General features: G+C 41.4%; 1 protein-coding gene and 1 long non-coding RNA gene across 3 annotated transcripts; both read right to left on the bottom strand.

Annotated features, from left to right (window-relative positions):
* Positions 1-3,693: 3,693 nt before the first annotated feature.
* LOC135090658 (uncharacterized) lies at positions 3,694-13,703 on the bottom strand. Its single transcript, XM_063987611.1, has 4 exons — positions 13,583-13,703; positions 10,735-10,960; positions 5,625-5,812; positions 3,694-4,342 (listed from the first exon to the last, which is right to left on the bottom strand). The coding sequence occupies exons 2-4, from the start codon at positions 10,936-10,938 to the stop codon at positions 4,135-4,137; spliced, it is 600 nt and encodes a 199-aa protein (XP_063843681.1). The 5' UTR covers positions 10,939-10,960; positions 13,583-13,703; the 3' UTR covers positions 3,694-4,134.
* Positions 13,704-14,484: 781 nt separating this feature from the next.
* On the bottom strand, positions 14,485-23,456 carry LOC135090441 (uncharacterized). 2 transcript variants are annotated; one of them, XR_010261907.1, is made up of 3 exons: positions 23,355-23,456; positions 15,130-15,249; positions 14,485-14,572 (listed from the first exon to the last, which is right to left on the bottom strand). It is a non-coding gene; the product is annotated as an uncharacterized LOC135090441 (long non-coding RNA). The 2 variants fall into 2 exon arrangements; XR_010261906.1 differs by having other exon boundaries at positions 23,225-23,363.
* Between the last annotated feature and the right edge of the window lie 4,044 nt (positions 23,457-27,500).

Below are 27,500 nucleotides of genomic sequence, written 5' to 3'. Positions count from 1 at the left end.
ATTTACTATCTCGTTTTTTCCTATATTTTTTCCTTCCTTCACTTATTATTATCACCAGTCGATCAGTACAAGTTTCCTAAGATTATTTGAGGTTTCTTACTAATGTTTTTTTTTTCTTCTACTTTTAATTTATTAAGGAAACAATGTAGTACGCATATTAATCCAGTAATCATCGTGTCGTCTCGTTCACGGGTCTGGAACTCATTCATAATCTGTTAGAAACTCCTTTTAATTCCGAATCACTTTACTTATCCTACTTTTATATTTTGGAAGTTCATCTTACATACGTATAATATTTAGTCTGAGAGAGAGAGAGAGAGAGAGAGAGAGAGAGAGAGAGAGAGAGAGAGAGAGAGAGAGAGAGAGAGAGAGAGAGAGAGAGAGAGAGAGAGACTTACAATCATTCAAATACTCGTTAATTACAAACTTAAAGAAACATCGATATTTTTAACAAAAACTCTCAAAACACAATGTATAACTTTACTTACACAAGCCAGCAAACATACGAACGCACACAAATTAATACCAGTGATGGAAAAAGAATTTATATTACGAGTATTCTACGTATTCAGAAAGGCTTCATTTGTTGCCTCGACACATTTTTTTTTCTTTTCAAATGCCACAGAGATGATTAGCCGGGTTTTCAAATGCGTTTCTCCTGTTAATAGTATGGAAATCGTGATAATCTGTCACTAGAACCATAAAAACATCTTTTGAAAACATGTGCAACTTCATTTAGAGTCTTATCAGTTTAGTGGAGGTGCGGCGCAGAAGTGTTTCAGAATAGGGATCATTGTCTCGTTTCCCTCCAGCCTGGCGTTCCCGCTCGGCCCCTTCCACGACTCGCAGCGAGAGAGAGAGAGAGAGAGGTGCGGTGGTCTCGTGGCGGAAGGCTGAAGGAGGCGGTGAAGGAGTGAAGGTAAGAGTTTGGTAATGATAAGAATATTAAATTATTACTCAGTGCGTGGAATTAATGTGTAACCCGTGAGATTGTGAATGATTAGGTTGAATACGTGAGGATTAGGATGGATAGGTGTGATAGGGATAGGTTTGTCCACGTGTGGTGATTAGGTAAGCCACGTTAAAGTGATTAGGTTGAGCTGATATAGGTTGACCAGGTGAGGTTGGGTAGGTGTGATTAGGTTGAGCAGATGGTGATTACAACACTGGCCAGGTGACGTAGTGAGTAGCGAATATGCTGACCAGAGATGGAAGTTATATAAGTTTAGCAATTTGCGAAGGAATAAGCTGCAAGGGTGATTAGACTGCAGGTGACGTGATTTAACTTGTCAGGTGAGAGAAGTATGCTGAGCAGATGGTTGCTTGTTTGTTCAGGTGATTGACGTCTGATCAAGCTTACTGAGGTGATAATTAAGAAAGTGAAGTTGAGATTATGTTATATAAGCACGTAAAATCATGTTGGATTGGTGTGTCTGTGGCCGCTATTTTGTGGTCCTGCTTATTCGCTGTGCTAAGTGCCAGTTGGCTTTTTAACTACGATTGGTCATTATTTTCCTTTATTCATTATATATATATATATATATATATATATATATATATATATATATATATATATATATATATATATATATATATATATATATATATACGCGTTTTTTTTTGTGTATATATATATTTTTTTGTAGATACACACACACACACACACACACACACACACACACACACCCCTACCTTTAATAACGCTGTATGCACACCCACGCACACCCACACACGCTCACGCATACGCCTCTCATGCCCATGCGCGCACACACGCCCACGCGCTCTCACACACAGAAACACGAATTCAAACAAATTCTCACACACACAAAATACTGATGACACTAAAAAAAAAACTGGTGACACTCCAAAAACTGGTGATGTACTCAAAAAATTGGTGATGCACTCAAAAAATTGGTGATGCACTCAAGAAACTCGTGATACACCCAAAAACTGGTGATGCACTTAAAAACTGGTGATGCACTTAAAAACTGGTGATGCACTTAAAAATCTGGTGACTCAAAAAAAAACTGGTGACAAAAATCTAGTCCGGCAGCCAAAAGAATGGTCATGCACTCAAAAAGACATAACCCCTTCTCCAACACACACACACACACACACGCACACACACACACACACATTTACATTCTAAATTCGCATTAAACTTTTCTGTTACTGCTTTGTTCTATTAAATTACATTATTTATTTTTTTTACCCAGTTCACCTCAAAGTTGGCGTATTTCAAATAGTTATTTTCCTAATTTGTTATTCATCTGATAAATATTTTCTTGTACTATATTTCCTCATGTATTTGGCTTCAAAATTTTTTCCCTTACCTGACCTTTTCTTTATATAGTGGGTTTAAAAAAGATGGACTACTCTTAAAATTGTTGTATTTCTGCAACCATAAACTGACTATGAATAAAACTAATAAAAAATGTGAGCCAAAGATTAAAATGACTTTTTTTAATTGTAAGTTTTTATTTGTGTTCATGAGTGCAGAGATACAACAATTTTTATTCAGGTTCATCTTTCAAACTTGTGTATATGTGTATATACTGTGGTGCCATTGAAATTTCTGTGATGCCATGCAAATTTCTTCTATCTGGTGTTTTCTTCTACTCTGCATCATCCTTCAAATTTTTGTCTTTAAATTATAATAGGGACGTATTTATCAAACGCACATTTCTCAGCTTCAAACGTTATACTACCATACTTTTCGTTTTCTTCTACTCTGCATCATTCTTCAAATTTTTGTCTTTAAATTATAATAGGGACGTATTTATCAAACGCACATTTCTCAGCTTCAAACGTTATACTACCGTACTTTTCAGATTTTCTCTACCCAGTGCTTTCCTTTCTTTCAATTTTCGTTTCTTGAATGTGACAGTGTGGAATTTAGACACATTTCATATTAAATCTCAGCACAGTTCTCACAGCATGCAGTGTTTGTCAAGCTTCCTCCGTTTTCCCATATTTCTTGTGTAGTCTTAGTTTTGTAGGGAATCTTGGCATGTCTCCTATGCCTAACAGTCTCCTATTATTTTTGTTTTCAGTTTTGTAGGGAATCAGTTATCAAACACATTACAAGGAATCAACACATACAACAAGCTTCATGTGTCTGGGAACTAATGGTCTGTTTTCCTTGCAGGCGTGAAGTGTGCAGCTACCACTTCACCATCCCATGAACAGGCCACAGGAATCTCTACCAGCACCTGCTTCTGCACTTCTGGCACCTGGTTATCAAATAGTGCTGTCACACCAGGCCTAACATACTATCAGGGAGTCGAGCTTCACCAGGGAAGAGAGGCAGAGCGTCACCACCTTCAAGCCTCCAAGCCCCACAAGAGGTGTTAAGTATTGTCGGGACAAAGCAGAGGGCCTGGTACAAGAGTTTCCATTGCAATCAAGGAAGAGTCAAGTTGCAGTAAGAAGAGTGTGTCAAGAATTTTAAGCAGAAGGAACTGTCAAGCACTTGACGGCAGGAAGAATGCATGAAATTCCCTTCAAGTTGTGGCAGGACCAAGGACACAAGAATTGGCAAGTGTTGCTGCTCCCAGGCCCTGCTGCAAGAGTTCTCCAATCCACTCCAGTCTGGGAATGAAGAATGTAGCAAGTCACCACCACCACCACCACCACCTTTTCATTCAGGCTTGGGGTAAGAGCACTTCAGTAATAAGGAAAAGAAGTGCCATGTTTATCCTGTTGTGTATTTTTATTAACTTACCATACACTGGAAAAATGCAGAAAAATAATAAAAATTCAATATACCATCTTGTGTACTATGTCAATATTATCTTCTGCAAATAAACAACCTTTTCTGGGAGTACAATTCATGCCCTCAAGGTAAAAAAAAACAGGATTAACTTGTAAACCAAGAAGTTTAAGTAAGATAAAAGTTGCTCATTGGTTTCTACGTGCAAATTGGATAAACCGAGTTAATAATAATAATCCTGGCTTTGTTTTTTACCTTCTGGGCATGAATTATTACCACCAAATAATATTTTACACTAAACCACATTGTTAGCAAACTTTATATTTATTTCACATGTATATTTCACATATATAAGAATAGTCACAAATTTATTTGTTAGCAAACTTTATATTTATTTCACATATATAAGAATAGTCACAAATTTATTTATTGGCAAAGACATACAAGTCGTACAGAAATGCATCCTGGACTAGACAAACCATTTCAGCTGACTCCACCAGTAGTAGTGTAGTGTGCTGTAGCACCTGGCTGTAGACACCCTCTATGTGGCTCTTCCTGACGTCAGAGCCTGAGACACTGGCACCACCAGCCCGACTGCAGACAGGACATTCACCAGCACAAGACAGACGTCTGCAAAAGAGTAATGCAATTTGGGGAAAATGGAAAGCTATGAACACACTGAACTTGTATCACACAGTGTTACACACTAATTCTATCTGCCAAAAGCTGGCTTTTTACTTTTCACAAACTCTTTACAAACTGTTCACTCTGGGGCCCAAACAACCCTGAGACACCCCACAAAACCACCACCTCTCCACCCTACAAAACTTCTCTCCAACAAAAAAGTTTCTCCACTAAACTTTTCATCCAAGAGAGAGAGAGAGAGAGAGAGAGAGAGAGACCAATAAAACCACACAATTATTAGCAAAAACAATATAAAATCTCTTTGGGCCTATGAAAAATAATGAAAATTAAATACATGCCTAAAAAATCTCTTTAAATATAATAGAAATATTTAAAAAGTAACAATTTGTTTAATCCGATGGCAAAATTAATGTAAAATAAGAAAAAAAATTGGCTTAATTTTTTCTCACCTCCAGCAGGCCTAAATAGCTAAAATAAAAATATTTGTGAAGGTCTATGCAAAATTTGGATGTCTAAATACAAAGGTGGCGGTGGTAGTAGTAGTAATAGTAGTAAAGAGAGAGAGAGAGAGAGCTCTTGCACCTGTATTCAAATGAGCACATGTTTAACTCTCTCTCTCTCTCTCTCTCTCTCTCTCTCTCTCTCTCTCTCTCTCTCTCTCTCTCTCTCTCTCTCTCTCTCTCTCTCTCTCTCTCTCTCTCTCTCCAATTTTTAAGTACTACATAAATTACATAGGAATTATAATATCAGACATTAGTGAGAACCTTTGAAAACTTGAGAACCCTGCTACCTGTATTTACAAGGCTGTAGTTGAGGTTACTGTGGTTTTCAATGGTGTTTTTAAGGTTGTAGTGATAGATTAACAATAATTCTGCATTACTGACAGGAGAAACACCCTTGAGAACCCTGCTACCTGTATTTTAAAAGGCTGTACTATGGTTTTCAAGGGTGTTTTTAAGGTTCTAGTGACAGATTAACAACATTTCTACATTTCTATTGGGAGAAACACTTTTTGAAAGGCTGTATTTGAAGTTATTGGACTTTAAAGTACAAAAAAAAATATAATAAAAATAAAAAATAATCTTAAAAAAAAGTCCCAAATAAATCTAAACACAAATAAATAAATAAATAATAAAAATAATCATAAAAACCCCCAAACACACACAAACACACCCAAAACTCCCCAAAACAAAGCCAGACCCACCAAACACACACTTTCTCTCTCACCTTCATTAGAGTGGAGATGGCCTGGCCCTCCCGTTCCTACCTCAGAATCCTCTCGTCACTTCCCTCCTCCTGCATCTCCGTCACATCAAACCAGGACTCAAAAACACCGAGGGAATAAAAAATATCCAGCATCAGGAAGTTCAGAAGGGCCCAAAGCTCTGATAGGCTGTTCTGCAAGGGTGTCCCCAAAAACAGCAGCCAATTCATGGGGGAAAGGTGTTCAGGGACCTGTAAGGAGGGAGGGATGAGTCAGGTTAGGGTACATTTTGGGGGTTTTCAATGGTGTTTTTATAGTTCTAGTGGCAAATTAATGAGATTTCTGCATTACTAAATGGAGAAATACTCTTTTAAAAGGCTCTAGATGAAGTGGCAAGGGTTTTTGAAGTTCCAGTGACAGATTAACATTTCTGCATTACTAACAGGAGAAACACTCTTCAGAACCCTCAAGGCTATAGTTTAAGTTAACTGTGGTTTTCAAGGGTGTTTTAAGGTTCTAGTGACAGATTAACAACATTTCTACATTACTAATGGGAGAAACACTTTTTTAAAAGGCTTTATTTGTAGTTAATGGAATTTAAAGCACAAAAAAATAAATATATAATAAAAATAATTTTAAAACCACTCCCAAACACAACCAAACACTCCCAAACACACCTAAACCCAACAAAATAAATAATAAAAATAATCATTAAAAAACATCCCAAACACCCAAAATACACCCAAACATACACAAACCCACCCAAAACACACCAAAACACCCCAAAATACACCCAAGCTCACCCAAACTCTCCAAAACATTCCCAAAACACACCCAAAAACCCCTAAAACACACCAAAACACCCAAAACACACCCAAACCCACCCAAAAAACACCCAAACACTCTCTCTCACCTTCATTAGAGTGGAGATAACCTGGCCCTTCCATTCCTGCCTCAGAATCCTCTCATCACTTCCCTCCTGCATCTCCCCCACTTCGAAGCAGGAATCAAAAATATCCTGCATCAGGAATTTCAGAAGGGCCCAGAACTCTGTCAGGCTATTCTGCAAGGGTGTTCCGGTCAGCAGCAGCCAGTTCATTTGGGGAAAGGTGTTCAGGGACCTGTAAGGGGGTAGGGACAAATTAGGTTAGGGTCCATTTTGGGGATGTTCAATGGTGTTTTTATGGTTCTAGTGGCAGATTAATGAATTACTTTTTTTTTTCTTTTTTTTTTATGTAGGAGAGACACTGGCCAAGGGCAACAAAAGTCCAATAACAAAAAATGCCCACTGAAATGCCAGTCCCATAAAAGGGTCCAAAGTGGTAGTCAAAAATTGAAAGATAAGTGTCTTGAAACCTCCCTCTTGAAGGAATTCAAGTCATAGGAAGGTGGAAATACAGAAGCAGGCAGGGAGTTCCAGAGTTTACCAGAGAAAAGAAGGATGAATGACTGAGAATACTAGTTAACTCTTGCATTGGAGAGGTGGACAGAATAGGGGTGAGAGAAAGAAGAAAGTCTTGTGCAGCGAGGCCGTGGGAGGACGGGAGGCATGCAGTTAGCAAGATCAGAAGAGCAGTTAGCATGAAAATAGCGGTAGAAGACAACTAAAGATGCAACATTGCAACGTTGAGAGAGAGGCTGAAGACAGTCAGTTAGAGGAGAGGAGTTGATGAGACGAAAAGCTTTTGATTCCACCCTGTCTAGAAGAGCAGTACGAGTGGAACCCACCCAGACATGTGAAGCATACTCCATACATGGACAGATAAGGCCCTTGTACAGAGTTAGTACCTGTGGGGGGGTGACAAAAACTGAGAGACGTTTCAGAACGCCTAACTTCATAGAAGCTGTTTTAGCTAGAGATGAAATGTGAAGTTTCCAGTTCAGATTATAAGTAAAGGACAGATTGAGAATGTTCAGTGTAGAAGACGGGGACAGTTGAGTGAGTTTGCTCTGCTCCAATCAGAAATTTTAGAAAGATCAGAAGTCAAGCATTCTGTGACTTCCCTGCATGAAATGTTTACTTCCTGAAGGGTTGGACGTCTATGAAAAGATGTGGAAAAGTGCAGGGTGGTACCATCAGCATAGGACTGGATAGGACAAGAAGTTTGGTTTAGAAGATCATTAATGAATAATAAGAAGAGAGTGGGTGACAGGACAGAACCCTGAGGAACACCACTGTTAATAGATTTAGGAGAAGAACAGTGACCGTCTACCAAAGCAGCAATAGAACGGTCAGAAAGGAAACTTGAGATGAAGTTACAGAGAGAAGGATAGAAGCCATAGGAGGGTAGCTTGGAAATCAAAGCTTTGTGCCAGACTCTATCAAAAGCTTTTGATATGTCCAAGGCAACAGCAAAAGTTTCACCAAAATCTTTAAAAGAGGATGACCAAGACTCAGTAAGGAAAGCCAGAAGATCACCAGTAGAGCAGCCTTGACAGAACCCATACTGGTGATCTGATAGAAGGTTGTGAAGTGATAGATGTTTAAGAATCTTCCTGTTGAGGATAGATTCAAAAACTTTAGATAAGCAGGAAATTAAAGCAATAGGACGGTAGTTTGAGGGATTAGAACGGTCACCCTTTTTAGGAACAGGCTGAATGTAGGCAAACTTCCAGCAAGAAGGAAAGGTAGATGTTGACAGACAGAGCTGAAAAAGTTTGACTAGGCAAGGTGCGAGCACAGAGGCACAGTTTCGGAGAACAATAGGAGGGACCCCATCAGGTCCATAAGCCTTCCGAGGGTTTAGGCCAGCGAAGGCATGGAAAACATAATTGCAAATAATTTTAATAGGTAGCATGAAGTAGTCAGAGGGTGGAGGAGAGGGAAGAACAAGCCCAGAATCGTCCAAGGTTGAGTTTTTAGCAAAGGTTTGAGTGAGGAGTTCAGCTTTAGAATTAGATGTGATAGCAGTGGTGGCATCTGGTTGAAATAGAGGAGGGAAAGAAGAAGTAAAGTTATTGGAGATATTTTTGGCTAGATGCCAGAAGTCATGAGGGGAGTTAGATCTTGAAAGGTTTTGACACTTTCTATTAATGAAGGAGTTTTTGGCTAGTTGGAGAAAAGACTTGGCATGGTTCCAGGCAGAAATATAAAGTGCATGAGATTCTGGTGATGGAAGGCTTAAGTACCTTTTGTGGGCCACCTCTCTATCATGTATAGCACGAGAACAAGCTGTGTTAAACCAAGGTTTGGAAGGTTTAGGTTGAGAAAAAGAGTGAGGAATGTATGCCTCCATGCCAGACACTATCACCTCTGTTATGCGCTCAGCACACAAAGACGGGTCTCTAACACGGAAGCAGTAGTCCTTTCAAGGAAAATCAACAAAAGTGCCTCTTTAGGTCCCCCCAACTAGCAGAGGTAAAACGCCAGAGGCACCTTTGCTTAGGGGGATCCTGAGGAGGGACTGGAGCAATAGGACCAGATACAGATATGAGATTATGATCGGAGGAGCCCAACAAAGAAGAAAGGGTGACAGCTTAAGCAGAAGGATTAGAGGTCAGAAAAAGGTCAAGAATGTTGGGCGTATCTCCAAGATAGTCAGGAATATGAGTTTTGCAAACTTTTGCAAAGTTGAAGGCTAATTCACCAGGATGGTCAGTGAAGGGAGAGGAAAGCCAAAGCTGGTGGTGAACACTGAAGTCTCCAAGAATGGAGATCTCTGCAAAAGGGAAGATGGTCAGAATGTGCTCCACTTTGGAAGTTAAGTAGTCAAAAAATTTCTTATAGTCAGAGGAGTTAGGTGAGAGGTATACAGCACAGATAAATTTAGTTTGAGAGTGACTCTAGTTGTAGCCAGATGGTGGAAAACTGGGAAGATTCAAGAGCGTGGGCACGAGAGCAGGTAAAGTCATTGAGCACATAAATGCAACATCCAGCTTTGGATCGAAAATAAGGATAGAGAAAGTAGGAGGGAACAGAAAAGGGGCTACTGTCAGTTGCCTCAGACACCTGAGTTTCAGTGAGGAAAAGAAGATGAGGTTTAGAAGAGGAGAGGTGGTGTTCTATAGATTGAAAATTAGATCTTAGACCGCAAATGTTGCAGAAGTTAATGAAGAAAAGGTTAAGGTGGGTGTCAAGATACTTAGGGTCGTCGACAGAAAGACAGTCCGACCTGGGGACATTTATGGTCCCCTCCCCAGATGGGGACACCGAGACTGGTGTAGGAGTCGCCATGAAAATTATGAAATTTTTGAGTGAAGGGTGTGTGTGTTATTAGGTACTTGTAGTTTTGTTTGGAGGAAGAGAGTTGTCTTTAGAGGGCAGGCTGTGACTGCCCCCTTGTATTATGAGGAGGCAGTAGACACCTGCTGAAACGATAATTACTCCCAGTGAGGTCTAAAGCACTGTTCAGGGGGTGCTGTGAACTTATCATTAAACCCAGCTGTGACCTCACTGAACAGTGAGGTCCAGCTGGGTTTAATGATAAGTTCACAGCACCCCCTGAACAGTGCTTTAGACCTCACTGGGACTAATTATCATTTCAGCACCCCCTGAACAGTGCTTTAGACCTCACTGGGAGTAATTATCGTTTTGGCAAGTGTCTACTGCCTCCTCCTTTGCATTGCTAACTGGAGAAATACTCTTTTAAAAGGCTCTAGATGAAGTGGCAAGGGTTTTTAAAGTTCCAGTGACAGATTAACAACATTTCTGCATTACTAACAGGAGAAACACCCTTGAGAACCCTGCTACCTGTATTTAAAAGGCTCTGTAGTTTGTTACTGTGGTTTTCAAGGGTGTTTTTAAATTTCTTTAACATTTCTACATTACTAAAGGGAAAAACTCTTTAAAAGGCTCTATTTGAAATTAATGGAATTTAAAGCACAAAAAAATAAATATATAATAAAAATAATCTTAAAAAAACACTTCCACACATACCCAAACACACCTAAACACAACAAAGTAAATAAATAATAAAAATAGTCATAAAAAAATCCCAAACACAAACACCCAAAATACACCCAAACATACACAAACCCACCAAAACCTACCCAAAACACACCCAAACACACCAAAACACCCCCCAAACACATCAAAACACCCAAAAACAGCAAAACACACCCAAAGCCCCCAAAACACATCCAAACCTTCCAAACACTCCCAAAGCACACCCAAAAAACCCCAAAATACACCCAAATCCACCCAAACCACACCCAAACACTCTCTCTCTCTCACCTTCATTAGAGTGGAGATAACCTGGCCCTTCCGTTCCTGCCTCAGAATCCTCTCATCACTTCCCTCCTGCATCTCCCCCACATTGAAGCAGGACTCAAAAACACTGAGGGAATAAAAAATATCCTGTATCAAGAATTTCAGAAGGGCCCAGAGCTCTCTCAGGCTATTCTGCAAGGCTGTCCCAGTCAGCAGCAGCCGGTTCATTGGGGGAAAGGTGTTCAGGGACCTGTAACGAGGAAGGGATGAGTTAGGTTAGGGTCCATTTTGGGGGTTTTCAATGGTGTTTTTATGGTTCTAGTGGCAGATTAATGAGATTTCTGCATTGCTAACTGGAGAAATACTCTTTTAAAAGGCTCTAGATGAAGTGGCAAGGGTTATTAAAGTTCCAATGACAGATTACCAACATTTCTGCATTACTAACAGGAGAAACACCCTTGAGAACCCTGCTACCTGTATTCAAAAGGCTATAGTTTAAGTTACTGTGGTTTTCAAGGGTGTTTTAAGGTTCTAGTGACAGATTAACATTTCAACATTACTAATGGGAGACACTCTGTAAAAGGCTCTATTTGAACTTAATGGAATTTAAAGCACAAAAAATTAAATATATAATAAAAATAATTTAAAAATCTCTCCCAAACACAACCAAACACTCCCAAACACACCTAAACACAACAAAATAAAAAAAATAGTAAAAATAATCATTGAAAAACATCCCAAACACACTCAAACACCCAAAATACACCCAAACATACACAAACCCACCCAAAACACACCAAAACACCCCCAAACACACCAAAACACCCAAAAACACACCCAAAATCTCGAAAACATTCCCAAAACACACCCAAAAACCCCCAAAACATACCAAAACCTCCCCACCAAGAATCCGGACTACTCGCCACTGCAAGCAATTCTGGAGCGACTGCAGACGTGGACGGAGGAGAGCAGGATGACCATCAACCACAGCAAAACTGTGGTGATGCATTTCTGTACCTCCTCTGTACCAGTGCCCCCTCCCCGGCTCACAGTGGGCCCTCACCCCCTCCAGGTGGTCCACTGTGCCAAGCTTCTCGGAGTCACGGTGGATGACCAGCTGACCTGGAAGCAGCATGTCGCCAGCACTGTAAGATCAGCTACCTACAGGCTGTACATGCTGCGCAGACTCAGGTCGCTGGGGACGCGGACAGATGAGTTAAGGGGGGTGTACCTTACCTTCATCCTCCCCAAACTCATGTACGCCTCCCCAGCGTGGTCCTCTTCCCTCACACACACTCGACAGCTACAGCTAGAGAGTGTACAGAAAAGGGCGTGCAGGGTCATCCTTGGCCCTGCATACACCACCTATGAAGAAGCCCTGACCACCCTGAGTCTGTCCAGAATATCCACCAGGCACCAAGAGGCTCTGGAGAAGTTTGGAAGGGGACTACTGCATCATCCACGTCTCAGAAACATGCTGCCGCCTGACACGCCTCGCCCGGTCCGTGCCACCAGACACCACAATAAAATAACGCCCCTGAAGGCGCCGCGCACGGACTGGTACAGACTCAGTGCGATTCCCACCATGGTGCGAGCCATCAATCAATTGTATTTCCCTCCTAGATTAGACTTACCTTTAGGATTAATGTTAAGTTTTTCCCCACCCCCTATGTACATTTTCAGTTTGTCAACTGCCTAAATAATAAACCGTTTATTATTATTATTATTATTATTATTATTATTACTATTATTATCAAAACACACCCAAACCCATCCAAAACACTCCCAAACACACCCAATCTCTCTCTCTCTCTCTCTCTCTCTCTCTCTCTCTCTCTCTCTCTCTCTCTCTCTCTCTCTCTCTCTCTCTCTCTCTCTCTCTCTCTCTCTCTCTCTCACCTTCATTAAAGTGGAGATAACCTGGCCCTTCCGTTCCTGCCTCAGAATCCTCTCGTCACTTCCCTCCTGCATCTCCCCCACATTGAAGCAGGATTCAAAAACACCGAGGGAATCAAAAATATCCTGCATCAAGAATTTCAGAAGGGCCCAGAGCTCTGTCAGGCTATTCTGCAAGGCTGTCCCAGTCAGCAGCAGCCGGTTCATTGGGGGAAACGTGTTCAGGGACCTGTAAGGGGGGAGGGACAAGTTAGGTTAGAGTCCATTTTCGGGGTTTTCAATGATGTTTTTATGGTTCTAGTAGCAGATTAATGAGATTTCTGCATTATTAACTGGAGAAACACTCTTTTAAAAGGCTCTAGATGAAGTGAGAAAGGTTTTTAAGGGTGTTTTTCATGGTTCTAGTGGCAGATTAAAGAATTTCTGCATTGCTAACTGAAGAAACACCCTTGAGAACCCTGCTAACTGTATCTAAAAAGCTGTAGTTGAAGTTACTGGGGTTTTTTAAGCTTGTTTTAAGGGTTCTAGTGAGGAGATTAACAAAACTTCTGCATTATTAACAGGGAGAAACATTGTTTTAAAAGGCTCTAGTTGAAATTGTAAGGATTTTCAAGGATGTGTTTATGGTTCTAGTGACAGATTAACATTATTTCTGCATTATTAACAGGAGAGAAACATCCTTTCAAAAAAGATGAAGTTGTAAGGGTTTTCAACGACGTTTTTATGGTTCTAGTGGACGAAATTAACCACGTTTCTACATTCCAAAGGCTCTAGTTGAAGTTGTAAGGGTTTTCAAGAGTGATTTTAAGGTTCCAGTGACAGATTAACAACAGACAGTCTCTCTCTCTCCTCTCTCTCTCTCTCTCTCTCTCTCTCTCTCTCTCTCTCTCTCTCTCTCTCTCTCTCTCTCTCTCTCTCTGCTCTTTCTCTCTCTCTATATACACACACACACCCCCTCACACTCTCCCACACTCACTTGGTCAGCCTACACTCGTGGTTCTTGAGTCCATGTCCCTCGTCCACACACAAGTATCTCCTGGTGTGCTGCTGGAGAGCCTTGACGTCCCTGATGGCCACCTGTAGGGGTTGGGAGCAGTTAGGGGCAGACAGAAGCAGGGAGACACATTAAAGGTCATCAAACACCCCAAAAAACACCCTTAAACACCCAAAAAACACATGAAAACACCCCAAACACATCAAAATAACTGACACAGTCTGACACACAAAAAACAGGTAAGGAAACACTCCAAAACACCCTTAAACACCCAAAAAATAACAAAACACCCCAATCCCATCAAGACAGCCAACACATACCAAAAACACCCAAAAACACCTACCAAAGCACTCCAAACACATCACACACTCCCAACACACACCCAAAACACCCCAAACACACACCCCTGCACACACCAAAAACACACAAAAAAAAACACTCTAAAACACATTTTCACCCACCAAAACACTCCCAAATGGTTCAAAACTTAGGCAAACCTAACCTTAAAACACCCCCCAAACACCCCAAAACACAAAATTACACACACCAAACACCATAACACACCCCTAAAGTGTCCCAAAGTACCCCCAAAATATCCAAAAATACCCAAAAAACACTCCACAAACACCCCAAAAATATGCCAAAAAACACCCAGAAAACACACAAACTACCCTTAAACAACACACCAAAAACACCCAAATAAACTAACAAACCTACCCTTAAACACACCCCAAAAACATTCCCAACACACCCAAACCAACACAAATTACCTTTAAAAAACACACCCCAAAATCACCCCACAAACAACTCCCTTGACACCCCCAACACACCCAATCTCACCCTCATAGGAACGTCATAAACAACAGACAGGACTCGTACAGGGGCACCCTTCCACTTCCACAGCCCTTCTGAATCAGCTCCCTCTTCTCCACTCTCTCACTCTCCAACCCCGTGGTACAGCAGCGTGGGAATCTGTGGGGGCCAGGGAGAGAGAGAGAGAGAGAAGAGAGAGAGAGAAGAGAGAGAGAAGAGAGAGAGAGAGAGAGAGAAGGACGAGAGAGAGAGAGAGAGAGAGAGAGAGAGAGAGAGAGAGAATTGCAAGTTTTAAATCCTAGACACATCTCTCTCTCTCTCTCTCTCTCTCTCTCTCTCTCTCTCTCTCTCTCTCTCTCTCTCTCTCTCTCTCTCATTTATCTATTTATTTATTTTATGTATTTATAAATACATTTATTTATTTATAAATAAATGAATAAATAAATGAGAGAGAGAGAGAGAGAGAGAGAGAGAGAGAGAGAGAGAGAGAGAGAGAGAGAGAGAGAGAGAGAGAGAGAGAGAGAGAGAGAGAGAGAGAGAGAATGTCTAGAATTTAAAACTTACAATTCTCTCTCTCTCTCTCTCTCTCTCTCTCTCTCTCTCTCTGAGAGAAAGACAGAGAGATAGAGGTCATTATTTGGGTGTGTTAGGTTAGGTTAGGTTTGAGTGGGTTTGTATGTGAGGTCATGTCAGGTCAGGTCAACCCTTATACTTACCATCTGACAATTTGATGAGCTGTACCTCTGCCCCCCTCCCTCACTGGTAGTGGTGGTTGTGGTGGCGGCACAGCGGAGGGCAGCCTGCTGTGGGATGAGCTGCTGTGTGACCTCTGCCGTCTGCAATGAAGGACAGGTCATTAGTTAACTGTGGTGTGATCCAAGCTGACATGACCAGACCTAACACAGGACAGATTACACTTATTACCTCTCCCTCCTTCCTTCCTTCCCTCCCTCCCTCCCTCCCTCCACAGCCTGCAGGTCTTGATATATATAGGCATACTGCAGCACCACCCAGGCCTATGGTAAGTGGAGAGCAAAGACAAACACAAAAAAATCAGAATGGTGCCTCTGAATGCCGTGTGCTGTGCTGTTAAACAATAAATAAATAATGATGTCAGAATAATATACAGATTAACTCAACATAGGCCTAAAAAATTACCCCACAAAAATACCGTTTCGTCCAAAGTTGAGAGAATAGCAAAATTGTTGAAAAAAAAAAATTATCCTTATTTCTCTTTCAAATAAACATGGCGCTTAAAAGTATCCCTTATGATCTTGCAGGGAAGGTCAGGTTAGTGTCCCTTAACGAGGGGCAGGGGGGTAGGTCCACAGGGGCGCGTCCAAGGCTAGGTCAGAAAATTTTCGTGGGTGATTTTGGTGTAAACGAGAAAAAAAACTTCTCTTAAAGTAGATTTATCTCGTAACTACACACACACACACACACACACACACACACACACACTACAGGCAACACAAGAGAGGCGTCACTGGCTGCACAGGGAAGCAATTTACGTGAGGTCTAAAATATCTGGCTATAAAAGGCTGGCGTTCCGTGTGGCGCGCGCACGACCAACACACAGCAACACCATTTCTCAAGAGTAAGTATGTATTGTATCTTATTCAGCACCATCTCAGCCACTCATCTTCTCGTATTTGGTGATGCCTGCGTGTGCCTGGGTGTCTGTATGTGTGGTGGCAGTCGTCACAGCCAGCACCTTGCCCTACACAAGCATGCTAGGTGATTACAAGCACATTGCATGTTCACATTTTTAGCGCAAATATCTGGCCTGTCTCACTTCCCAGGGACGGTTTTTTTTTGTTTTTTTGTTTTGTTTTTTACTAATTACACTACTTTTTATATATATTTATCGGTATTTTCTAGGTTATAATAATTAAGAAATGTTATATTATTCGTTATCCATCGGGTTTATCTCACATTAGTGTATTAAGGTACTAAATCCTATAAAATTCTATATACATCTTTATTTCTTTGCTTTTTTTCAAATGTAAATCTTTTATTTCAAATATTTTCCGATGTAAAATAAGATAATATATTTAAAAGACTTGGTACTAGTCATTATTTATCAAAGGTACCCTCAAATAGTGCAGTTATAAAGCGACCGTCCCTTCTTCAACACTGTACCAAGGTCGCCATTACGCTCAACACTGTACCAAGGTCGCCATTACGCAATGTTGACAGCTTAGGAGTTATATATAACAAAATGACGCAAGAAATTTAAAATCCACTTCCTCTTCCTTCTCCTCCTCCTCGTCTTCCTCACCCTCATCCTCCTTCCTTTCCCCTCCTCCTCTGGCAAAAAAGGGGTAAGAGGAGGAAGAGGTAGTAAACGAATATAATGAGAAAGAGGAATAAGCAAATTAGAAGAATAAAGCAAGAAATAGAGGATAATAATGATTTAAAACTTAGTATCTATCATTTTCTTATCTCTCTCTCTCTCTCTCTCCTCTCTCTCTCTCTCTCTCTCTCTCTCTAGGAGCAAGCAAGAGTGAGCCTGGTACCTCTGAGGGTGTGCGTGCGCGCGTGTCGGGGAGGACTTAACCCCAGGAATATGATAAAATAAATGCAGTCACCCCGCACAGGCAGGCACGGGGCGACGGGCATCCCACCATCCGTCACACACACACACACACACACACACACACACACACACACACTGAAAAGGCTTTACCGAAAGTGACGTGGATTTTCAAAGGTGTTTTTACGGTTCTGGTGAAAGATTAACAAGATTTCTACACTGTGAACAGGGAAAACACTCTTGAGAACACGGCTAGTCATCTATGTGACCTTGGAAAGTAGAGAGAGAGAGAGAGAGAGAGAGAGAGAGAGAGAGAGAGAGAGAGAGAGAGAGAGAGAGAGAGAGAGAGAGAGAGAGAGAGAGAGAGAGATGGACGGATAAGGCCCCGGTACAGAGTTAGCAGCTGGGTGTGGGCGTGACAAAAGCTGGAGATGACTCAGAATAAGGTGATCTAACACACACACACACACACACCACCGAACATTGACGGATAGAGATGGAATGTAGGGGGCGTCCCGGGTCCAGGTGATGACGTCATTGATGACGTCACACAAAAATACCAAGTGGATTTTAAATTTCTTGCGTCATTTTGTTATATATAACTCCTAAGCTGTTAACTTTGCGTAATGGCGATCTTGGTACAGTGTTGAGGAAGGGACGGTCGCGTCCCTTCCTCAACACTGTACCTGCGACAATTGCTAAATTAACTGCGAAATTAAACCCCTCGCAAAAATGGAGCTATGCCGGAATGCCTAATATATTCTGATTTGTCAAGTAGTTTAACTCTTATTGGGAATATAAAAGCCATTCCCAGCCTTACTAATAATAAAGATATTTTAAAGAACAGAATAAAAAAAATTGAACATAAACTCGATAAAGAGACATTGTAAAGTCCACAAATCTGATTCATTAGGAATATAAAACACTTTAAAAAATTTAAAACTATTTTTACAAACAATCAAAAGTTCGTTACAAGTTGAAATAAAGAAATGAAAAATTAATAAATGGTCAACTTTTCAATTTTCACACGCCTATAAATCACTGTAAAACTCCACATATCCAACTCATCAGGATCATAACACACTTTAATAACCATAAACGATTTTTTGAGCCAATAAAATCTTGCCTGGAGGCTGAAATAATTGTTTTTCTAGGGCGACCTTAAAAAAAAAAAAATAATAACAGAAAAAAAACAACACTTAGCTACGCTGAAACCACCTGATGATCAACACATTCCTCTCAACACACTTATGGAAAACACTCAAAACATCACTAAATATTTTCACAAACTATAACAACTCACTTAAAAAGCCGCAATATACAAGTTTTCGAGATAAAAAAAAAAAAAAAATATTGGAATCGAGCCAAACCATCATGACGGCTGTGGACGGGGCCTCAGCTGAAAACAAAGATGGCCGCCTCCTCAGTCATTATTTAAAGTAATTTTGAAGGCTATATATCTACTTTCTGGCTTGATTGATTGTGTGTGTGTGTGTGTGTGTGTGTGTGTGTGTGTGTGTACTACTCAAACATAGAGTACCTTATTCCACTGGTCTTCCCCCTTCCGTCCCTTACCTGCTCCTCCCAGCTTCCTCCCCAACTCTTCTTCCTCTTTCCTGCTTGTGCATTAATAATAATAATAATAATAATAATAATAATAATAATAATAATAATAATAATAATAAACGGTTTATTATTAAGGCAGTTAACAAACTGAAAATGTACATAGAGGGTGGGGAAATACTTAACAATCCTAAAGGTAAGTCTAATCTAGAAGGGATTGCATTGTGTGTATGTATGTGTAATTAGGTAAGGTTTTTGCCACGAATGGCTACGTGTGGGGGTGCTGTGGTGTTCTTGTTGCTGTTGTTGGTGGTGGTGTGTGTGTGTGTGTGTGTGTGTGTGTGTGTGTGTGTGTGTGTGTGTGTGTGTGTGTGTGTGTGTGTGTATGTGTTTAAGGACAGTAACCTAAGGCAAAGCAGCACGATCCCTAAGGACATTACCGGACACAAGGTACGTCAGGTAATACACACACACTGTACTTACAAGGCTTGCCACACTGCAGACACTGTGCAGACTGCGGTAATAAGCCGTGTCAACACAAACTGTGCCGCTCAATTGTCTTGCAAATGTAATATTAATACAAATCCAGTAATGGTGATGGGAGAGGAGAGTAATAGTTATCATGAAACGGTCTCTCTCTCTCTCTCTCTCTCTCTCTCTCTCTCTCTCTCTCTCTCTCTCTCTCTCTCACCATATTCAAGCCCCATTAAATACGTACCCATCCACACCCATTTCCTTGTGACACTCATCTTTCAGCCTATTGCAATCTTCGTCCATTTCCACGTGTATCTGAGTGTATGTCCAAACCTCGCCTTTCTCAAATAAGGTTTAATACGAACGTAAGAAAATCAAATGTTTGTGCAGGAAGCCATTAAGCCTACACGTGGCGCGCAATCCCTGTAGGTAAACGTGGCTGTCCATTTCATCCTATCATTTTTATTCATAAATTCGTCTTGTCTTCTTTTAACACTCCTATTGACTCGGCGCTAACAAGATGGTTATAATGTTACCAAGAATTCAACTTCTTCTACCTGTCATGTGTTACCTAGGAAAAAAATCTCTCTCTCTCTCTCTCTCTCTCTCTCTAAGCTCTAATTAGCGCCACCTGGTCGTGTAACATCTGCCGCCACGCCTTTCCTTCACGTGTCACTAATAACTTATCTTAGGAACATTTACGTGCAAAATACATAAGAGACCCCCTCGACACACGAAGCTCAACAGAATATGAGTGCGGAGCCATGGCATTACTACAACAGGGGGAGTGGGAATATAATGGTGGATAGGATTTCTGTGATTGGTGGGGAAGGAGGGGTAGAAGGGGGGATCTGAAACTTGATGCAGTCTCTCTCTCTCTCTCTCTCTCTCTCTCTCTCTCTCTCTCTCTCTCTCTCTCTCAAACTGTAAATGTGATCTATTATTATTCTGTTTAAAAATTACTAGTTTTCTGTAGAAAAATGTAAACAAGTAAAAATAAAGAAAACGGGAGATAAGAGAAAAAGAGAAAATTGAAAAGTTTTAAGGGCAACTTGTTCAGAGAGAGAGAGAGAGAGAGAGAGAGAGAGAGAGAGAGAGAGAGAGAGAGAGAGAGAGAGAGAGAGAGAAGTAAATTCAAACACCCTTAAATTTTTAATCCAGTCCATCCCTGAGACACCATTTGCTTTGTTCATCGTCATTCAGCGCAGCGCCGTTCGACTCTGCGCCGCCATATGTCCTGCCCAGGGTGATGGAGAATAGATTGAGGGTGAAAAGGGGGATGGCCTTAATAGATACTGTACAGGGGAGAGACGGGAAAGCCAGGATAAGCCAAGGGGTGATAGATAACGGAAGAGATGGTCCATGGAAGTTATGCTGGGAGTGACCGTGTGTTGCTGGGGTGGAGCGGTGTGTGTGTGTGTGTGTGTTTTATGGGGATGTAGGGCTCTCTCTCTCTCTCTCTCTCTCTCTCTCTCTCTCTCTCTCTCTCTCTCTCTCTCTCTCTCTCTCATTTCCTTCCGTCCTGTTTCCTCCATCCCCTTCGATCTCCCTTTTCATACCCTCCCTCCCTCCCCTTCCTCAATATCTCCCTTTACAAACACTTCGCTTTTTTTCCCTTCTTCCTCCCTTCGTTTCCCTCCATTTCCTCTCCCCATCCGTATTTCCACCTAAACCTAAACTCCCCTTCTTTTTTTTCCCTCTTTTTATTCCTTTATTTCCTTTTTATTTTTTTCTGTTTTATTTCCCTTCCTTCCGCTTTTGTCTTTCTATTTTCCTTCCCGATTTGCATTCCATTCTATATCTTATCCTGTTTTTTTCCTTTCCTTCTCTCTTTCGTCTGTCAATTTAAAATTTATACGTTTCATTCTATTTTTTTCTTTTTCTCTCTTTCGTTAAGGAAAGAGTACAAAGGGAACAGTAAAAATGAGTAGAAAGTGTTAAGAAAAGATTAGAACAAAGTAGAAGGGTTAAGAAGTAGAAAGGGAGCAGAAAAGCAGAGGATAGTAAAAAAAATAGAAAGTGAAAAAGAGTGGAAAAGAATAGAAGAAAGTAAAAAGAGTAGAAAAGAATAGAAGAAAGTAAAAAGAGTAGAAAATAATAGAAGAAAATAAATAAGAGCAGAAAGAAAGTCTGGGAGAGGAAAAAAATGGTTACGATATAGACGATAAATAAAAGAAAACAAAAAAAAAATTAGTACTACAGGAACAAAACAAACAAGGAAACAATAGAAAGAAAATTTGGGAAAGGAAGAAAAAGAATGTTACGAAATACGAACGATGGAAAAAAAGGACGAAAGTTGAAATATAGGAATTAAAAAATTTAATCCATGTTTGTTTCCATTCTCGTTAAAGAAAGAAAAAATAAATAAATAAAATAAAGAATCGTATCCGGATTACAACACGTACTGAACGGGATCGTAAATTAGGGTTGTGTAATGGGACTGGAGGAGGAGGAGGAGGAGATAGAAAGAAAAACCAAACACGTATGAAGAGCGAATATGGAGAGAGAGAGAGAGAGAGAGAGAGAGAGAGAGAGAGAGAGAGAGAGAGAGAGAGAGAGAGAGAGAGAGAGAGAGAGAGACCAAAACAATTTCAAACACCTAATAATTTTCCCTGCTTTATTTCCACCTAACATTTTCCCTCCCCCGCTAAAAAAAAAAAAAAAAAACCCTAATTTCATCCTCCCCAAAAAAACAACCCTAATATTTCCCTCCCAAGTTTCCCTCTTCCCATTCCTCTGACCATTACCTCTTTCCCCCGGCAATTGACTTATTTCCTTCCCTGCCAAGGAGAATTAAATACGGTTTCCAGCGATACGAGATAAATGGTAGGGAAAAAAAAGGAAAAAAGGGAAAAATAAAGGAAAATGACCCTTAAGCCGAACTAATGCGAGATTCAAGTCTGTCCTTCAGAAACCCATACTGAAGGAGGAGGAGGAGGAGGAGAAGGGATGATGATGATGATAAATGAGAAAATAAAAATAAGGGGTTTGCGTAACTAAGCCAGAGAGAGAGAGAGAGAGAGAGAGAGAGAGAGAGAGAGAGAGAGAGAGAGAGAGAGAGAGAGAGAGAGAGAGAGAAAGCTTTAAATTTACGTACACGACTAGTCTCTCTCTGTAATAATGAAGGAAAGACAGTTGGAGCAATGGCTGTAGTAGTAGTAGTAATAGTGTTGGTGGTGGTAGCAGTAGTGGCAGCAGCAGCAGCAGCAGCAGCAGTAGTAGTAGTAGTAGTGGTAGCAGTAGTAGTAGTAGTAATAGTAGTAGTAGTAGTAATGGTGGTGATGGTAGTAGTAGTATTTATTGTTTTGTTCCAGTCTAGAAGCAGTAATAGCAATAGCTACGGTGATGGTGGTAACAGTATTAGTAGTAGTAGTAGTAATGGTATGGATAATGGTGGTGGTGGTGGTGGTGGTGGCAGCAGAGTTTACCAAGCAAACGGTGGTCGGGTGGCTGGCTGTTGGTGGTGGTGGTGGTGGCAGCGGAAGGCAAATTTTAATTACCCAGTGATTAAGGGAGGCACAAGCTTCCAGAAGGCGGCAGGCTGACTACACTCCGACTGACACACACACACACACACACACACACTGAGCTGAAAGGAGACATAATTTACAAATAAGAGATAGGATGACACACACACACAAGGTTCACAAGAGATGGAAAGACTAAACAAACAAGAAGGGATACGAATGTGCGAAAAACTGTGTGTGTGTGTGTGTGTGTGTGTGTGTGTGTGTGTGTGTGTGTGCCCAAGCAGTATAGTATTGAAGGGAAAAAAGAAGGGAACAAAGAAACAGTATTGTGATATATATATATATATATATATATATATATATATATATATATATATATATATATATATATATATATATATATGTTTTTTTTTCCGCTGCGTCTGTCTCTCCCGTCCCTATTTTTTCCTTCTACTCATGGGTTTTATTTGTTTTCCTCTTTCTCTCTCTCTCTCTCTCTCTCTCTCTCTCTCTCTCTCTCTCTCTCTCTCTCTCTTCCCCCGACACAAATTGCGTCGTGCAGTGAGGTCAACCATCATCCCTTTGTCTGCAGAGCCCAGCCCCTGCCGTGACCTCAGCCAGGATCCCCACCAACCACGCCAATACCAGTACACAAGAAACGAAAATAAGAAGAAACGAAGAAAGGAAGAAAGGAAGAAAGGGAGGGAAGAGGGAAGGGAAGAAATAATTATGTCCAGAGTAGAGATATACTTAACGAACAGTACTCACTCTGCCACACTCCACACGCTGCCAACACTGCTGTAATAAAAAATCCATAGGAACACAATCTGCGCCGCTGTATTGTCCTGTACACGTAAAACTGAAGTAAAATAAACCCAGCAATAGTATTTACACTCACAGTTCACCCTATGGTCAAGTATGAACTGAGGAGTGAGCCGTGATGAGGTCTCCCTGCCAGCCAGGCTGCCTGCTATCCCACCACCACCACCACCACCACCGTGACGTGCCGTGATACCATTGGCCAACAGGACAGGGAGGAGGAGCAGGAGGAGGAGGAGAAATATATGTTGATTCATGGGACAAAATCTCTCTCTCTCTCTCTCTCTCTCTCTCTCTCTCTCATAAAAAGATAGTATTGATAATAGTAATGGCGGTGGTTGGAGTAGTAGTAATAGTAGTAGTAGTAGTAGAAGTAGTAGGAGGAGGAGGAGGAGGAGGCAGGCCACGTGATCGCCTCAGTGAACCTTCTCAGCCAAGTCAGGTCAGGTCAAGTGAGGTCACAAGTAGTAGTAGTAGTAGAAGTAGTGGTAGTAGTAGTAGTAGTAGTAGTAGCAACATCAATAATAACAATGATAATAACAGTAGTAGTAATAGTAGCAGTGATATTGAGAGAGAGAGAGAGAGAGAGAGAGAGAGAGAGAGAGAGAGAGAGAGAGAGAGAGAGAGAGAGAGAGAGAGAGAGAGAGAGAGAGAGAGAGAAGCAAGGACGAAACAAAAAATTCAAACAAGTAAATGACAAACACTCAGAGATAAAAGGAGGAAGGGATGGGAAGAGAGAGAGAGAGAGAGAGAGAGAGAGAGAGAGAGAGAGAGAGAGAGAGAGAGAGAGAGAGAGAGAGAGAGAGGGGAGGGAGAGAAGGGGAGATCAGGGGGCAAAAGTTAGAGGAAGGGGAAGAGGGGAGGAGGAGGAGGGAGAGGGAGACGTGAAGGACTGGGTGGAGGAATTAAGGTGGAAGAAGTGTAAAAAAAAAAAAAAGAGAGAGAGAGAGAGAGAGAGAGAGAGAGAGAGAGAGAGAGAGAGAGAGAGAGAGAGGGGGGGGAGGGGCATTGCTTGCTACTCTTGTCACACTCTATTCCCTTATCTTCTCGAAGCTTCTAACACACACACACACACACACACACACAAAAAAAAAAAAACAGAACCAGCTGAATACTCTTGGATTGGTTCCCGTGAGTGGTTTTGCACACATGGAACGCTGGGAATAATGTACTAACAATTATTCTTGCATGTAGAGAGATTTGCTAGGCTCGTATTCACTGAAACTCGTGGATCCATAAAGACTGTGTGTGTTGTGTGTTGTAATTGTGGGGTGTCAGTTTTACATCCACTGCAAAAGAGGATGGCGGCGTTTTGATATTAGAAGCTACTTTAATTTACCCCTTTATCCCCTAATGACACTTACAAGTCACCAAAGGCAATTTACCTAGCCAGAAATTAAACATGAATGCACTGAACAATAAATAACTAAACATTAATGAACAAAGTATAATCTGAATTTGTGCCAGAAAAGAATAAATAAGTGAATAACACAAAACATTTAGTCATCATTGCAGTAAGTGTGTGTCTGGAAGGTACGTCTGATCTGAACCGGCACAAGACCATTCTATTCAGCTTGGAAGAAGCCATAGCAGTGAAAAGGTTAAGTGTGGATCACATGTTATATTTGATGTGACGTGCGAGGTGGAGGTGCGAGGCGTGGGGCAGGGTGAGGGAAGGGAGGCAGGAGCGTGGCGTGAGGCAGGCTGAGAGGGAAGGAAGGGGGAAGTGCGAGGCGTGGGGCAGGATGAGGAGGGAGGTGGAGCAAGGCGTGGGGCAGGATGAGGTGGGAGGGGAAGGTGCGAGGCGTGGAGCAGGTTGGGGGTCCGTTAATGATTCCCCTTGATGAGCAGTCCGCCTCATCAGGCCTTCGTGTGTGGCGAGGCGGTGCGTGAGAGGCGAGGTGTTGCTCGCTGCTTTGCTGCGTTCCATCTCACAGAAGAAAATGCCGTTCGTAACCCTTTCCAAAATTGTTACGGACATTCCTTTTAGTAATCCTGAATAGGTAAGTGACATGTAATACTGAATAGGTAACTGATATACGAGTATATTAATGTTAAAAATGATAAATATGTAGCATTTACTTAACAAATAACATTTTTTTTGTACTGGTAGTTTTAAAGGGAGTTACCGAATAACACCACTCCCTGACATTTGCCCTGTAGAACGTGTTGCCTCTCTCGTGATGTAATAAATCGCACTACATCATATGAACACCATAACAATACAAGAGCATGAAGAAAGTTACAAGAAGTCGTCAGTTCCACACGAGGCAGTCCCTGAATAAAACATGTATGCCTGAAATGTGGTGTGCCAGAATAATACCCACCAGTTCAGGCTTCATGTCCCACACCACTCAACATTCCACACTCACACTGACGATGGCCACTGTCTAATAAATAAAAGTAAATAGATAAGAATTAACTGTCTTTAGGAAGCAGTTTACTAAATACTTCAAGATTTATCTCCATCCAGCCACCGTTCTTATTTGTAAATATATCGAATATTCTTTTAAGACTCGTGTTGACTCGGCACTAACAGCTAGTCGTCTGCCACTCTGCCACTTTGTCCGTTACTTCTTTGGTCGAGACAATCGCCAGTAATGTTATTGTGATATGCTGACAGTTAAATCATTAAGAAGGGAGGAAGGGACAATGTTCACAAGAGAAGAATGTCCAAAGAGGGTATAAATTAAGGAAAATGTCCGGAGGGAAAATGCCCAGAGTGGGAAATATGCAAAGAGGGGAAGTGGGAGATAAATTAAGGAGAAAATATCTAGAGGGGAAAAATGTGTAAAAAGTTGATAAATTAAGAGGCAAATATGAAGAGTGAGAATATCCAAAAGGGACAATTGACTAGGGAGGAAATGTCTGGAGGGGGGAGGGGATATACAATAGGGAAGATAACATGAGAAGAAATATACGTATAGAGGGGGAAGATATCTGGAAGGCAGTATACATTGAGAAGGATGCAACTGTAAAGGGAAGCAAGCTGTCTAAAGACCCAGCATAGATTAAGGAGGAACAGCCTGACGGAGAGAGAGAGAGAGAGAGAGAGAGAGAGAGAGAGAGAGAGAGAGAGAGAGAGAGAGAGAGAGAGAGAGAGAGAGAGAGAGAGAGTACAAAAGCCCAGAGGTAAGACTATCGAACACTCGCCTCTCGCTCATTGCAAACGGGTGAGTTCATTGTAAATCTGGTAGTGTGTTGTGTGGAGCGGCATTTAGCTGGCGTATTCTTCCTTTCGTAACTTTACTGCTTGGTCTGTCTGTCTTTGTGTGAATAAAAGAAGAGAAAAGAACAAAGCACGTACTCTGTAAATCGTCCACCCTTCCTTCCACCACTCCACCTATTCCACCAGAATCACTCGTCCACCAGGCATTTTTGTTGTATGCTCAGCGAAAACAGAATTATAATCATTATGGCATTTTATTACTTGAGTTCAGAATGAAAGGTTGCATGTACCCAATGAATCGTGAAGGAACGTGCGGTTTGTGGGGGAGTGTTGGGAGGAGAGAAAGATGGCGAGTGAGTGAGTGAGTGGGTGAGTGAGTGAGTGAGTGAGTGAGTAGGTGGTTCTTATCAGTGTCGTATTGAATCATTGCTGGGTGTATTAAGATGAAGTTAGGTTAGATTAGGTTAGGTCAACTTTCCATTTCTGTAGTAGTATAGCTTTTGGTTCGGTTTGCTTAGGGAGCGTATATCAAAAGCGCGGATTCGAGAAAGCGACCGCGTTCGAAACTCACTCTTAAAGTACTATCAAATGCGCGGCAAGGTTAATCCGTTCACTCGCTGTGTCATTGAGAATCATTCGGTGTGTCATAATGCTTCACACTGTTCACCGAGACCACCGCGAGTGTCTGTCTCGATGGTTTCCTGTTCAGTCTGCTGCTGTTTCCTGACAGTCAATCCTGTGTTGTCATAACTTGCAGCTATGGAGTTTACGATTTCCCAAACAAACAAAGGCAAGAAGTGTTTGATGCACGATGGATATAAATACAGAGTGGACAGTACATTGGTGGACGGATGCATTTCTTGGAGATGTACCAACAAGAAATGTAAAGGTAGACTTAGAACAGACAACACAGTGACTGCCATTGTTCCAGTTGATTTGGAGCATAACCATGAAAAAGAAGAAAGGAAACTTGAAAGACAACAACTACGTGCACAGGTGAAACGGAAGGCGACTGACGACATGACGGCAAGGCCATCTAAGCTCATTAGAACGGAG

Source organism: Scylla paramamosain, chromosome 35 (assembly GCF_035594125.1).
Source record: "Scylla paramamosain isolate STU-SP2022 chromosome 35, ASM3559412v1, whole genome shotgun sequence".
Lineage (NCBI taxonomy): Eukaryota > Metazoa > Arthropoda > Malacostraca > Decapoda > Portunidae > Scylla > Scylla paramamosain.
This window is presented reverse-complemented; position numbering and strand designations above follow the sequence as displayed.